This window comes from Myiozetetes cayanensis, unplaced genomic scaffold (genome assembly GCF_022539395.1).
Source record: "Myiozetetes cayanensis isolate MyiCay16 unplaced genomic scaffold, myiCay2020 scf15, whole genome shotgun sequence".
In the NCBI taxonomy this organism is placed as follows: Eukaryota; Metazoa; Chordata; class Aves; order Passeriformes; family Tyrannidae; genus Myiozetetes; species Myiozetetes cayanensis.
The window spans coordinates 650,437-664,593 of NW_026087159.1; the positions used below are offsets into that span (position 1 = coordinate 650,437).

A 14,157-nucleotide genomic window follows, 5' to 3' on the forward strand; every position below is an offset into this window, starting at 1 on the left:
CCAGCTTATGGCTGCACATCCATTCTCCTCGTTACTAAAGGCCAGATCTATTTTAATATTACGTTTATTTTCCGCTGAGATAAAAAATAGCTGCTGATTCCGAGATATGAAGTGTGGGGACAGTTTGTAAGGCATTTTTCCTCAGTCCCTGTGGGTTTTTTTATCCACCAGGTGGCAATGGAGCTGCAGCCGCCGCCCCGCTCGGGGTGGGCTTTCCCAAAACATCCAAGTTGGGGGCACGTGAACATTATCCGTGGATAATAACTCTTCGGGGTCACACTGCTTTAACTCCTCTCCAGTCATGGGTTTCTCCCTCTGTTTTTCCAGGCTCCCCCCCCGCTGCAGCCGTAATCCCGGAGCGGGACGGGGTCAGAGCGCCGAGTTCTGGGTGATGTCAGAGCATCGGGAGTTTTATTCCTCAGGTTTGTGCAAACCCGCAGTGCAAGGGCAGATCCAGGGAGCCCGTGCCCGTGGGATCCCGATGGATGCGGCCACACCGCCCTCTGCCAGCCTCTGCCAATAAAGGCAGCCTGGAAAACCGGGGAATGGCTCGTGTATCCCTGTCCGGCACCATCCCGGGATGTGCCTGAGCATCTCCCCAAAGCCCTTTCCTTGGGGTCCCCCGCAGCTCTTTGTCGCTACTCCTGGTCCTCAGTGAAGTTTAAATCCCACCCCTTGGCCGTGGGGCCACGCTGGGAACTCTCCAGGACACCCAGGCTCTTATTTTCAGCACCAAAGTGCTCCTCCAAAAGCCAAGAGCCATCAGCACTCACAATTTCCCCACTTTGCATCCCTGTGTCAAAGCACAGGGGTCGTGGCTGAGGGCAGAGGCCACAGGATTGAGCTCCGGAGATTTTCAAGGTAGTGATAAGAAACGGTCTCGTGGTTACAGCAGCACAGAGAGCCCACATTTAGCTTTAAAACAGCTTAAAAAACCCACCCCAAACCCAGCTCAAATCCCTTCAGCATTATGTATTATATATATTATATATTCACCTGAGCTCTCAGTGCTGGGGGTGCATTGCCTTCCTCAGACACCAATTCCTCTTATGGGAAGGCAGAACATTTCAGTGTCCCCCAGGACAGATCTGCACAAAATTCTGTTTATAATCCTGAAAACCCTCTTCCCAAATAACTCATTAATTTCTCTGGTGGGAACTAAAGAACTGTGGACGTGGAACGTGACAGCCCTGAGCCCTGACGGGGATTTCACTGTTGCTGCTCTCAACAGAACTGAACATTTCCAAGGCCACGAAAACAACAGAAACAGAGAAGTTCATATAGGAAAAGGAGTTAGTTCACCTTTATTTCATTTCTCCATAGTCCCAAACTTGACAGACGTAGAAAAATATCCTTGAGTCTGGCAGACAAATTTGCCAACGCTAAATAGCCCTTTTCTCTGACCATCTGGGCCACCCTAAATACATTTGTACAAGCATTACTTCAGGCTTTTTGTTCAAGAAAAGGTTTGTCTAAACTATAAACAATAAACTACAGAGGAAAAACTCGACCTACCAAAGCATGCAGATGAAAGGATCCTCCAAAACTTGAAAAAAAACCAAACAAAAACAAACCAAAAAACCAAACAAAATTAAGAAAGCAAACCAACCTTGAGATGCATTTGGAGGAGGAAACAAATTCAAATAACTGGAGGAAAAAAAATTAGTGAAGTAAAGAGAAGTCAAAGCAAACTCTGCAAAGTATCTGTGGATAAGTTAAAATATCTATGGCACAACTTTTCACCAAAAAAAAAAAAATTAAGGCGAAGACCAACGTTTTATATAAAAATAGCTGAGCAGGCTCCTAAAGCAGGAAAGAAGCATTTCTCATGATGACTCTGGGAATCCAAGGTTATAAATACCCTTATTTACACAGAACCCAAAGCAATACAAACATCTGGACCCTTTCTCTGGGCATCCAGCACTCAAACACCCAGGTCTGGGGTCCTGGACCATAGTGGAGGTACTTCAGTTGAAGGTTTGTAGTAGTTTCTTTGCTACACATACTGATACAAATCATAAAAATGCAATATAAATAGAGATTTTCACAGAGAAACTCAGGAATACACAAAGCTTAAGGAATTGGCCCAGAAAGAAATGATAACAGGTTTAGAATCATCAATTGTTTTGTAGGCTAAGGAAAAACATCCAAGTTTTACAATAATATTTAAACTTTCAGAATAGTTTGTTGTTGTTGTTGTTGTTTGTTTGTTTGTTTAAATCAAACTGACACCTAAAGTGAAAATAAAGCAAGAATTATCATGGCAGAAGATTCATTATCTCTTCATAAATACAGCAGTTTGTTTTATTTGCCAAGTTCACTTAAAATGTCATTATTATGGGCATTTTCATAAATTCCCAAGCCTAAAAGTTACTGATTTTAAAGGAGATAAACATTAAACCATATTTTTATGGATGTATTTGACTCATTTTCAGAACTATGTAATCCATATAGAGTAAGACATAAAAATAAGAGCAAATCAAATATATTTGAGAAGAATCACATTAATATTTCAAGTTAAAATACCTTTGTAGATGTTAATATAATCAAGTTCAGTATATCTGTGCACATCATCAATCTGCATCAGTGTATCCACATACACTCAGTAATTCCAGAAATAACCACAGAAATTATAAAATTCCCATTGGAGAAGACAATTTTTCCCCAACACAGCTCAGTGGATTTGCCCATAACTTTTTGAGCTGTAATTCACAGAATTTGCAGCTAAAGTGAAAGCTTTAGTTTAAATTTTTCAGTTTACTTCAATTTTCTTGCCTAAACCCCAGGCCCTTCATTTCTGCCTCCTCGTGCCTCATCCCCTCCCATCCCTCCTCCATCCTCCAACCTTCCCCCTCTATTTCTGGGAGATAAATGTGAGGGGGAAAATCAAAAGGACTCTTTTAAGATGAAACTTAACTACAAACATGGTCTAAATCTACATTTAACCTCAGCCTGCTACTGATTCATTTTCGCTGAACACTCGCTCAACATCTGCTGATCTTTCCTCCCTCAGATCTCACCTTCGGTATTTTCTTGTCCATTGACTGGGTTTAAGACAAATACAGAAAAACAGCACTAAAATAAACCAAGTGAATGTCTCACACTCATCTAAAAGCAAGCAGAGAACTGAAGGGTCCATGATGGAAATAGTTTATTGCCTAGAAAAGGTTAAAAAAAAAAAAAAAAAGCTTAAGTTCACATTTTCTGTGCGGGTTCAAGGGTGGTGTCAGAGGTAGAGTGTGTAAAATGTAATACAGAGCTGCAAAAGAATTACTGACTTCCTTCAGTAACACAGCAAAACATTCCCAGAACCAAAGCACTGCCCTGTTTTCCTTACAGGAACATTCTTAAGCACCTCTTTTATCCAAGAGGGTTTGCTGATTTGTTGAAAAAGAACCACCACCACAAGGCCAAGGTTCTGCCCCATCTGTCTTCTGACCAAAGCAGCTGCTGCTTTTCCCCCGTAACTTTTCAGATTTCACATTTGGCCAATGGGCTAAAATTTACTTGAGTAGGGAAATCAACCACCACAAACCAGCTTGTTTTCTGTGGGAACCAGATGGAGTTTTCTCCCTGACCAGCCCCTAACTTTGCTCAGGGACCTCACAACCAAACAACTCACTCACTCGTGATGATTCGGGGCAGAAAAGGCAGGATTTGGCCCTGCCAGTTGTGCCAGTCCTTCAGAGCAGCCTGGGGGAGTGGGGCAGGGACTGGAGGGAGGACAACAAATTTTGGGTTGGAGCAAGGTATGGATTCTTCCTGTTTCAGGTATGCTCTGCTATTCCCTTATTGCATATTCTTGTCCTTCCATATTCTTGTCCTTCCTTCCAGTCCCAGGAGCCTGAACCAACAGTCTGCTCTGCCTGGAGCACTGAGGGAAGGTCAGTGCTGTGCAGGAGTTTGCCCTCAGTGTCAGGGATACAGTGGTGCAAGAGATCCCAAGTGAGAGAGCGGATCCACTTGCAGCAGTAATTCCCATTTCCATAGTCAGGATGCCCACGGTGGTGTGGATTTGTTCTATTCACCCGTATGAGCACAGCAGACACATCTGTCTCTGTCTGGAGAATGGACTTGCTAAAGCTGTTCCCAGTTGAAGCTGAAGACAGAACCAGTACATTCCTTCCCTCACTCAAAGGGCTGCAAAGCTCATGATCTGCTTATCTCGGACTTTTTATTGCCTTAATGAAAGGAAATCCTTGGAAAGATGAAAGCGCAGCGGTGCCTCGAGGACCGAGCACTGCAGAGAACTGACACCTGTATGTACCTTGGGGACCCTCAACCTGCCCCAAATGTACCTGCTAGTTACTATTCCTCACCTGTCACACCCACAGAAGTGGCAGCAGCAGGGAAAGGGAGGGAGGCAGAGCTGCAGGACACAGGGTTTGAAGCAGGAGCAAACCTGTCCCATCAAAGACTCCGCTCCCGAGGAGAGCCCGGCCTGTCTCTGCTCAACATCTGCTCTGAGCTGCCTCTCCCCACCTGGGCTGCTCCAGACACACACACGTCATCACTGACGTTCCCACGGATGCAGCAGGGATAAGCACACCAGGGAAGTCACTGCTCATGGGCAGATTAACTGAGAGACTTCACAGGGTGGCAAAACATCGACACGTGGCCCTTCTGCTGTGGAGGTTACTCAGATTAGTGAAATCACTGAAATGCAAAGGGGGCTGATTTCTGTCACCCTAAAAAGCCTGGTATTGGCTTTATTTGTTATGGAAAGTCTATGGAATGATAAATTAGCCCTTAATGTGGGCTCTCATTATCATCCTACAGATGGGGAAACAACCAGATCCCAAATCCTGCCAGGCCAGGGGCCCACAGAGCCACCCCACTGCTTTCCATCTACAGTTATAATATCACTAATGGGATTTAAATGTCATTAAAAATTTGAAAATACGCACTAACAGTGAAAAAAACCAGCCAAAGAGCTGTACAGTATCTTCCTCCACTGCTTTCTGTTATCAGGGACAGAATTCACACTCTTCCCTCCTGAACATCCTGTAAAGTTGTGAGGTGTCTCAGCTGTGGAAGCACCACTGCCTCCCTGGGCTTTTGGTGTCTCCCTACAGGAGAAAGGACCAAAGAACAACCTTCCCCCAGCAAAGGGATTGACATAATTGCAGCAGTTCATTCAAAATTCATTCCTTCCATTTGGAGATGGAATAGAAACAAGACAGCAAAATGGGAATCATCAACGGGAGCTTTTCTTGCAGAAAGGTGGGTGACTTAACTGACCAAGAAATCGAGAGCTCCCATGAAGAGTATCCTGCCTTTTGTCATGGGAATTTCAGTGGAAGCAGCAGGAAAACAGGGTCCAAACAGTGGCAAATGACAGTACTAGAACACAGAAAACAAGAGGCTTCGTTGTCAGTGGCCCTGATTTCCTGTCTGGAGGGGACAGCAATAGAAACCATTGTCAGCCTGGGATAGAAAACCCTTTATAAATGAGTTTTTCAGAGCCAGCAGAATTCCAGCTGAGCTGTGTCTTCCATGGGAAGGACAGCACTGTGATCTCTGCCCACAGACCTTCATTTTAGACTGGGGTCACTGGCACAGCCTGGCAGACACTGCTGCTCTTGGGGTGAGGCCACAAGGACGTGTCTGCCAGCCAGGACAGGATATTCCACCCTCACCTCCTGCTCACACGGGGCCTTCCCTCTCTCCTGGGGTGCCACTCCCAGTTTTAATGCCCCACTCACATCCAGGCCCAGCAGTTTGGAATTCTGGGGTTACTCTGCAGGTTGTGTGGTCAGAGGTCTGTTAGGAACTACCAGAATCATACACTGGTCAGAACTGTGAAACTTGGTTTGTAAAACACCTTTTCAAACTGTCCCTACCCTTTATGCAGCTGGTATTTCATAGTATTGCTAAAAGCTCCTCATGCCCAAGGACAAGAGAGCCAGAAAAAACCTGAAAGAACAGAGCTCAGTACTGGCACTAAACAAAAAAGAGCTGCAGAAGTGATTAGGGAGGAACAGATCAGACTGAGAAAACCCTACATTCTGAGTTAATCCCAGTATTGGGGAGGGAAAAAAAGGAGTTATTTCCCCAGCACTCTGGATTCTCTGAGCTACACCTTGGACCTCCCACTGAAATTAAGGGAATCACTTGCTCTCCTGGATGAACAAGGATTCCCCCAAGTCAATTATTATTTGGCATAAAATGGAAAGATCTGGTTTTTTACCTGACTGTGTGAAAAATTCTTGCTGAGGGATTCAGATTCCAGTTAGAGCATCAATACCATGGGCAGGCAGCTACAGCCTCACCCAGGATCATCCTGGAGTTCCAAATACTGGAAAACCTTTCAGGATGCAATGACAGCTCTGGAATTCTGACTGGCTTGGTAAAATGGAGCAGAGTTTGTGGCAAAATACATAACCCATACTTAAAATAATAAGCAGAACTTCAGCATTCAGGCTTTGACAAATCAAAACTGTGACTACAATCCTAAAACCCTAAAGAATGTAAACATCCAACTCCACTGCTACTGTATCAGGAAGCCATGCCCTGCAGGTATCAGGGCTCCCATTTCCATCTCATTTCTTCCAACACTTATCACTGCTTCTTCACATTAAAAATTTACTGGTAATAATTCAGTTTTCTGAGTTAGCCTTTCAAGGTTTTTTCAGCTATTTTGGTCAGAAAATGGAAGATTCAACAATCTCAAGTCAGAGAACAAAAAACACTTTAGTTTAATTTCAGGTTTTCCAAAGGGTTCAAGCACAACTCAGAGAAAGCCCGTTATTTTATTTGGGACCCCCAATTTTTAGTCCACCTACCTGAGTAAAAATGGGGAAAAATATAATAAACAGGCCTGGTGAGCACGTGAGGCTGAAGGATTTGTTTTCCACTCAGAAATCCCTGCTCGAAAAGACTTTGCTACAGAGCCAGAGTTACTCTGGAGAGTCAGGAGTTCTCCCAACCAAGGCCAAACTGCTACAAGTGAAACCTTCTCTCACCCAGTTCTCTCCTTTAGCAAAACCACCATTCCAAATTCCTTGCCAGTGCAAACTGCAGCTGGGCTGTGGCCCAGCCATCCTTCAGGACAGGCTCCTTCACCTTGGACTTGCTTTTTGTTTTTGGGCTGAGGAAACACTGGAGAGCAAAATGCCCTTCTCCTGAAACCTGCACGTCCCAGGGGGGGTTCTGGTTTGTCAGTTAAAAAAAATAAATCACAAACTGTCTGAGGCATTTTTCTCTGACAAAGAGGACAAGCTGAATGAGGTATCATCAGGCTCTGGGGAGGTGTGGTTGAAATCCATTTCTTCTAGTTCAGGAGGTAAGTCTGAAAGCAGTGCCTGGGAGGGAAAAGCCATGACAATACAGTATTAGGTGTATTTTTTTTATGTCAGAATTCAAATGTCTTTTAAGCAAAGCGTGAAAAACTTCATTGGGTTTTTCAGTCATAATTTGAGCAGTGGAATAAACCCAAGGGAGTGGCAGGACACAGAATGACAAACACCTGATGCTGATGACAAACACATTCTGATGTTAATGCCAAACAGCTGATACCAAACCCACTCCAGGGCTCACCTGCTGCTGTTCTTTATCATCTGATTTAATGGCCAGTATCAAACTGCGGGTGAACGTCTGCAGTTCAAAATACTTCTGCTTGTGGTTCTCCAGCTGGCTCTCCATGAATCTGACCTCTTCATTCTGGGGGGAAATCACAGGGAGTTCTGGGAATGCTCATGGAATTGTTGGGGTTGGAAAAGCCCCCTGAGACCTTCGAGTCCAACCGTTCCCCCAGCGCTGCCAAGGCCACCCCGTGTCCCCAAGTGCCACATCCACAGGGCTGGTAAATCCCTGCAGGGATGGGACTCCAGCCCTGGGCAGGACAGAGCTTTGGAAGAACCCCCACTGCAGCTTTTTAATGACACTGAAACACACCTGGGTTCAAACTAAATGTTATTGGTGAAAACCAAAACCAAAGCCCAGGTCTCTTCCTAGCAGTGATCTTAAAAAGGCAAAGGGATTGTGAGAAGAGGCAAATAAATTCCATTATTGCAGCAGGAGGCTTGGAAACAAAAACCAGTGACAATAACCTGAAAATTCCCCAAAGCTACCACAAATTAAAATGCAGCATCTTCAGTGCAGCTGGGCCTGACAGGGACCATCAAGTGTCAGCTCACCAACCTCCTCAGGGTCACAATAAACAGGCATTTCACTGAATGGTTTGGATTGGAAAGGACCTTAAAAACCATCTAATTCCAACCTTCATACAGTTATTTCTGGGCATTGAAATCAGATGTACAAAATACAGAACTGTCAATAATGTGCATGTCGTGGCTGAGAAGACATTTTTCCAAGCTATACTTCCAAATCCCTTAATTAAGAATTCAGATTTGATAAGTACTTCTGTTTATTCCAAATATCTCCTCTCCTATCTCAAACTTACCAACTGATTGGTGGGCAACATCAAAATGCTGAATCTGGTGATCAGTGCAGAGCTAAAATTCATTTTCTGTGGTTATTTACCTTTGCAAAGATCATGAAAATCAAACTGTTTATTCAGGTTACAGGATCAGTCATTGCTCATTTTGTTGTAAAAGGGCCCTGCTTAACAGCACCAACTGTGCATCCTCCAGGAGTAAAAACATGCTATTTCTGCTTGCACTTGCTGGCTGTAATTCAGCTTTAATTGATAGGAAAAGGTGAGATTATGTGATGCACTAAAGGTTTTCTGGTCTTGTTGGTTTTTTTCCCCCAGAAAATTCCCATTTTTTGAGTGAGAACATTGCTCCCCACACTGCTTCAGGTGATAACAGCTCTGGGAATGAGGGAAATATTTGGGCTGTGATTTTGAGGCTTTCATTAAAAAGTGATCTGAGTTTCTTTCAGAGGAGAACTCAGCAGTTCAGCACTGGATTTTGCCCAGCCAAGGAAGAATTCAGATTTAGGTAGAAAACTCATGGATTAATCAGTGATGTCAAACAACAACCCCAGGTCTGCAGGGCACTGTCACAACAAGCCTCTCACTGCAGTGAGAGTGACATTAAGAAAAGGTCATTCCCTCTCCACATTCACTCCCCACTGCCCTTCCCAGGAAAACGCTGCTGGAAGGAGCAATTTTTGTTCTGAAGGGATGATCTGTTTATGATTTTGGTAATTGATTGTTACCAGGAGAACAGACCTGATTTTTTTTAAATGAAAAAATCAGCTACACAGGGGAGGCCATGCTCAATAAAACATGGAATTATGGCAGCTCAGGAGAGCAGTAACACACACCCCTTCACCCTTTGGCAGCTGTCAGGATCCCACTGCTTTTCCTCCCTCCCACAGCCACCACTTCCAGGCATGTCCTGGGAAATGACTTCTCCTCAGATCCCCCATTTTATTAAGGATCCCAGCTGTTATGCCCCTTCCAGAGCTGGCAGCAGGAAAAGTGTGCTGCAGCATTCCAAGGAACAACTGTCCCACAAAAAGGAAGTTGTGGTTTACAGGCTCCAGAAACTGGTTTGGGACACGTGGCAGGAGCTGCAGCCACAGTAATGCAACTGCTCTGTGCAAGTGGGGTTTTCCTGCTTCCCTCGGGGTTGAAATGTGGAAAATGTGGCTGGAGGTGGGAGGAGAGGGGGCTGAGGGCAGGATGTGCACACAGGGATAAGGGCAGAGGGGCTGCCTTTGCTGAATTTCTGCCCTGAACTCCCTGGGAATTGTCCTGCTGTGCCTGACACAGCCCAGTTACTCACCTTATAATCCAAGAGAGAACTCATCTGATCCACTTCAGAATTACTGATCATATCACTCTCCTCGTCATCTATAATTTCTATTTTCTGGAAGAGAAGCAAATGGTTCATTTGGAACATTCCAACGCACAGAGAAGACAAACCAAGCTGGATCCTCATCCCAGAGCGCCAGGGAGGGGTGGAGGTGACAGGGGACAACAATCCATGTGTCAGCCTGGCAGGCAGGATGCAGGGCTGTGCTGGCTCCCAGGAATCCCCAGCCCTGCAGCCCCATTAGATGGCAACACTGCACCTCAGCCACGCTCCGGGAACGCTCCGGGAATCCACGGGAGCTGCTGCCATGGAGACTGGGCTGTGTACAGGGGAGGAGCTCCCTGGCTCCAGGATTTAGGCATCAAATTGAACATTAGAATCCCTCACAGCCCCTGCTCTGATGAGAACCTCCTGCACTGAAGGAGGTGCTGGAAGTTTTTCCCTCTGGAGCAAACCAGATGTTACAGCAAGTCCTGATCCATTTTGTGCCTGAAAAATGAAGGAGTTCCCCTTTGGCCTTCTCTGGTCACAAGGCAAGTGAAGTGCCCTAAACAGCAGAGGATGCTGATCCAAAGGACAGTTCCAAATCCATAAACATGGACATTTTCACCTCATTCACAAAAATCTGGAGAGGTTTTTACATTGGGTTTCTAAAGACACCTAAAGCAAAATGTTAAGACCAACCTTAACACTGATTAAAACTTAGAAATACATCCCAATCCTATCCCAAATTTAAAAAAAAAAATCACTTTTACATTATTTACCAATGGCATGCTCTGTTTTCTCCCAAGAGAAAAGAATGTTTTTTCTTTTCACGTAAGAAAATTCAGTTAAAAGGTTATTTCAACAGGAGAAAACACAAAATGCACACGTTTTTAGTGCCTCTATGAGATTTGAATTTTTATTCCTATCGAAGGCATATATCAAACAGATGAAGTGAATGTGAATTAGTGACTGGAATGGGAAGAATGACTGCCCAGATTTCACTATATTTGAGGGGGAAGCAGTGGTAGTGTAAGAAGAGGGGACTGCTTTTTAACTATTTTTAATTGGTTTGATAGTTGTGAACATCTATGAGACTGCCTATAATAAAGCAATTTTACTATGGTTTTAGGATAGTGTTTAATCCCATGAAGGGAAGGGCCCAGTCCAGGCTCATGGTTGGTTCCTGAGGTGTTATTCCAGAGGAGGCTCCTTCCCTGGAGCACATCCATGTCCCTTCTTGCTGCCTTCACTCCAGGCAGCAGGAATTTTCTTCTGATCCCAAGGAGAAACCCTTCCAGGGGGGTTACCAGGCTCTCCCTGGCAGAGCCCACCAAGGTCCCAAGCGTGTGCTGAAAGCAGAGAGGATAAACCACATTTCCCGTGTCTGACAGCCCAGCTGAAGTGACAACACTTCAAAGGCTTAATGTCCCTGAGATCTGCTGCTCCATCCTACCCTCAGCAACACTGTGATTCAAATATTTTTGTTTTTAGGCTCAGCTTGAGGAAAGAGTCTCTAAATAAGTGCCAAACATTCACACTATCTTTCTTAGACATACACGTTAAGATAGTAGGGGAAAGAACAGATTAGAATTTCAAATAGGAAAATTGCATCTCTTATGCAAATCCAATGTATTTTAGTCCAATTTTAACTGCATTTTTAAAAAGTTTTGTGACAGTGTTTTCAGAACAAAGTGTGAAGAAACTATTCCTTGGATTTGTTCCCATTATTACATCAAACAGCACAGTGCTGGGGTTCAGGTAACCGGAGAGCTGAGTCTCTGGGACTTCATCTCTGCAAACCCTTTGCCTCTGTCACTTCAGATCCTGCCTCTCCATGGGAGACACATCAGCCAGACCTGCGAGGGATTAGCTGAGGTCACAGCAGGACAGTGGGGATAACAGAGGGGAAAGGCAGCCTGGGGGGTTTCATTGTATCCAAAGGATGATCACAATTAGCAAGGGAAGGGACAAGCTGTCTCCTCCTGGCAGGGGAAGGGACTCTCCTGTTGCTTCCCCCCTCAGGTTCTGGGTGGTCAATGGAACACAAATGTTGTTCCATGTTCTGGGCTGTGGATTCAGCCCCGCCCAGGAGTGCAGGGGGAGCTGGGCCATGCCCTGATCATTCTGCAGGTCACTCCAGATAGAAGTCACTCACTTGGGGTCTTCTCTCCTTTCTTCTAATCTGGGAGAGGGCAGGCTGAACACAGGGATTTATTGCATTATTTATGCCAGGACTCCTCCCTCTGCTCCTGCCCTGTCTCACTGCACTCAGTTAAACCAGCAAGGGGGAAAACAAAAACCACCTGAACAATGTCCTGACCAGGGTATGGGAGTGAAGGATCCCAGAATCCCAGAACATTCTGAATGGGAAGGGATCCCCAAGGATCATCCAGCACATTCCCACCCCACCTGACTCACCCATCCAAGGTCAGCCAGGCAGAGGAACCACTAGAGATAATTGCTGAATGCTACAGAAAACCAGCTTTAATTCTGGTTTTAACTCCTTCTTTCTGTTTTGCTACACTTGGTACTTTCAAAGCTCTACCCAAGAGCTGGGCTTGGCCCTCCAGAGGAAGAACAGCAGATTGGCAGAACACAGAAAAAACAAGTAATTCCATTTCTCCTGAATGTTTTAGTATTTTTCTAGTATGTTTTAGTATTTTCAGTACAGTTTTAGTGCTCCCAACCAGGAACCCCTCTTAGCACCCTCAAGTTTTCACCTAATGAGAAACACTGATGTTGGACAAGCCCAGCATGAGGAATTCAGGAGGCAAAGGAAGGTACCTACCACATTGTCAGTGGCAGCTGGATTCTGGTCATCATCTTTGTGACCAATTTCTTCATTTTGAAGAGCTTCATTTGTCTCTTCTGCAGAGATAAATTAGATTTGTCAGGTTTCATGCCACTTTTATGCTGCAGGAACATTAATAGTCTTTACCATAAATATGTCACAGCTGCTAAATCCAAGAGCAAAGTCATAGTAACAATGTTTATTCAAAAAAATAACATATGTCTGATTAAAAAAGACATCCTGTCACAAGGATTTCAAGCCAATTTGCCAATTGCTACCTGAAACAATAGGAAAATTATCAGTTATTCTCTTAAAATCTTCCTGGGTTTTGATTCAGGTTGGAATTCAAAGAGTTTCACATCAAAGTTGTTCAGAACTTTTTTTTTTTTTAAAAAGTCAAATAAATTACTGCATGAAAAATTCTGCATTCCCTGAAATTATAGGACATATATCAGAATATCACCTGAAATTAGAGGTATATGTCTGAACCCCCCTCCTCCTTGCAGATATTGATTAGTTTTAAACCAAATACTCAGCAAGCAGATCATTTCCCTCTCATATGGCAAATGTTTATCCCCACTGAACCTAAGCTGCTGGTTTATGTATAAGCACTTGAAAACAGAGCAGATTTTAGCCTTATTTTTCAATCACAAGGATAAAATACGGACGAAATACAGACTAGATGATTCCATTTGCCTTAATGGCCAATGACAAAACGTAACCCAAAGGAAGGTAAGTCTGCTCATCCCTAAAATTAAGTATGTTTCTCATATTTACTTGAATTCTCGGCATTAATATATAAGTATATATATTTAATATAAAGAAGAAAAGAGAGAATGGGCAGCCAGGTGCAGTTGGACACTGGAAGGGGGCAGGTGGCAATGCCAGGCTCTGTCAGCTCCACACAAACACAGGGATAACAGGATTTCCCTGGGATTACCAACACTGCAAGGACAGGATAATGTTTAGGCCAGCTCATACAGAGACAGTTTATTGTTTTAAGTAACTTTTCTAGCACCTCAATATCCTTCCTGAACTGAGGCCCAGAGCTGAACACACTAAGGTGGCCTCACCCAATGCAGAGTACAGGAAGTGATCACTGCCCTGTTCTGCACACACCAGCCTTGATGTAGCTGATGCTATTGGCCTTTCTTTTGGCCACCTGGGCACACTTTTTAATTTAAAATTGTTTCCAGTAAGTTTAATCTGCCATCAGTCGTGGCTTCAGAGGCTGATTAGTGCCAGGAGCAACAGGAATGGGATCAAATGGGAGAACTGCAGAGCAGGAGCAGTGAAGGACCCTCATCACACCCAGGGGGTGAAGGGCACTGAGGAGGCACCTCAGGGACTTGGGAACATTCCAGAGCACCAGCCACTCCATAACCCTGGGAGTCACCCCTTGGATGCTACAACAGCTCCCTACAGCATTCCCAACTCTTTAAATATTCATCCTCAGCTCACAGAACCCAGTACAGCTCTGACCCTCCACAGGGCTGTGCTCACACAAAGCGTGGATCCAATTAACACACAATTAAAAAAGGGGAGGCAATAGAAGGGCTTTAATGCTTCATTTTGCATCACAGTACAGCTCACTTTATTTTATGTACACACTACATTTTAAAAGCAAGAGCCATCACCACTGTCACTTTAATT

At 44.5% G+C, this 14,157-nt stretch overlaps 1 protein-coding gene across 2 annotated transcripts in view; it reads right to left on the bottom strand.

Moving 5' to 3' along the window:
• Positions 1-1,275: 1,275 nt before the first annotated feature.
• HDX (highly divergent homeobox) overlaps positions 1,276-14,157 on the bottom strand; it is a 41,323-nt gene continuing 28,441 nt past the window's right edge. For both annotated transcript variants that reach the window (XM_050310901.1, XM_050310902.1), the window contains 4 exons: positions 12,502-12,581; positions 9,699-9,782; positions 7,540-7,662; positions 1,276-7,304 (listed from right to left, as the gene is read on the bottom strand). In XM_050310901.1, the coding sequence (XP_050166858.1) occupies positions 7,179-7,304; positions 7,540-7,662; positions 9,699-9,782; positions 12,502-12,581 (413 nt within the window). In that variant the 3' untranslated portion in view covers positions 1,276-7,178. The remainder of the gene's footprint in view (positions 7,305-7,539; positions 7,663-9,698; positions 9,783-12,501; positions 12,582-14,157) is intronic.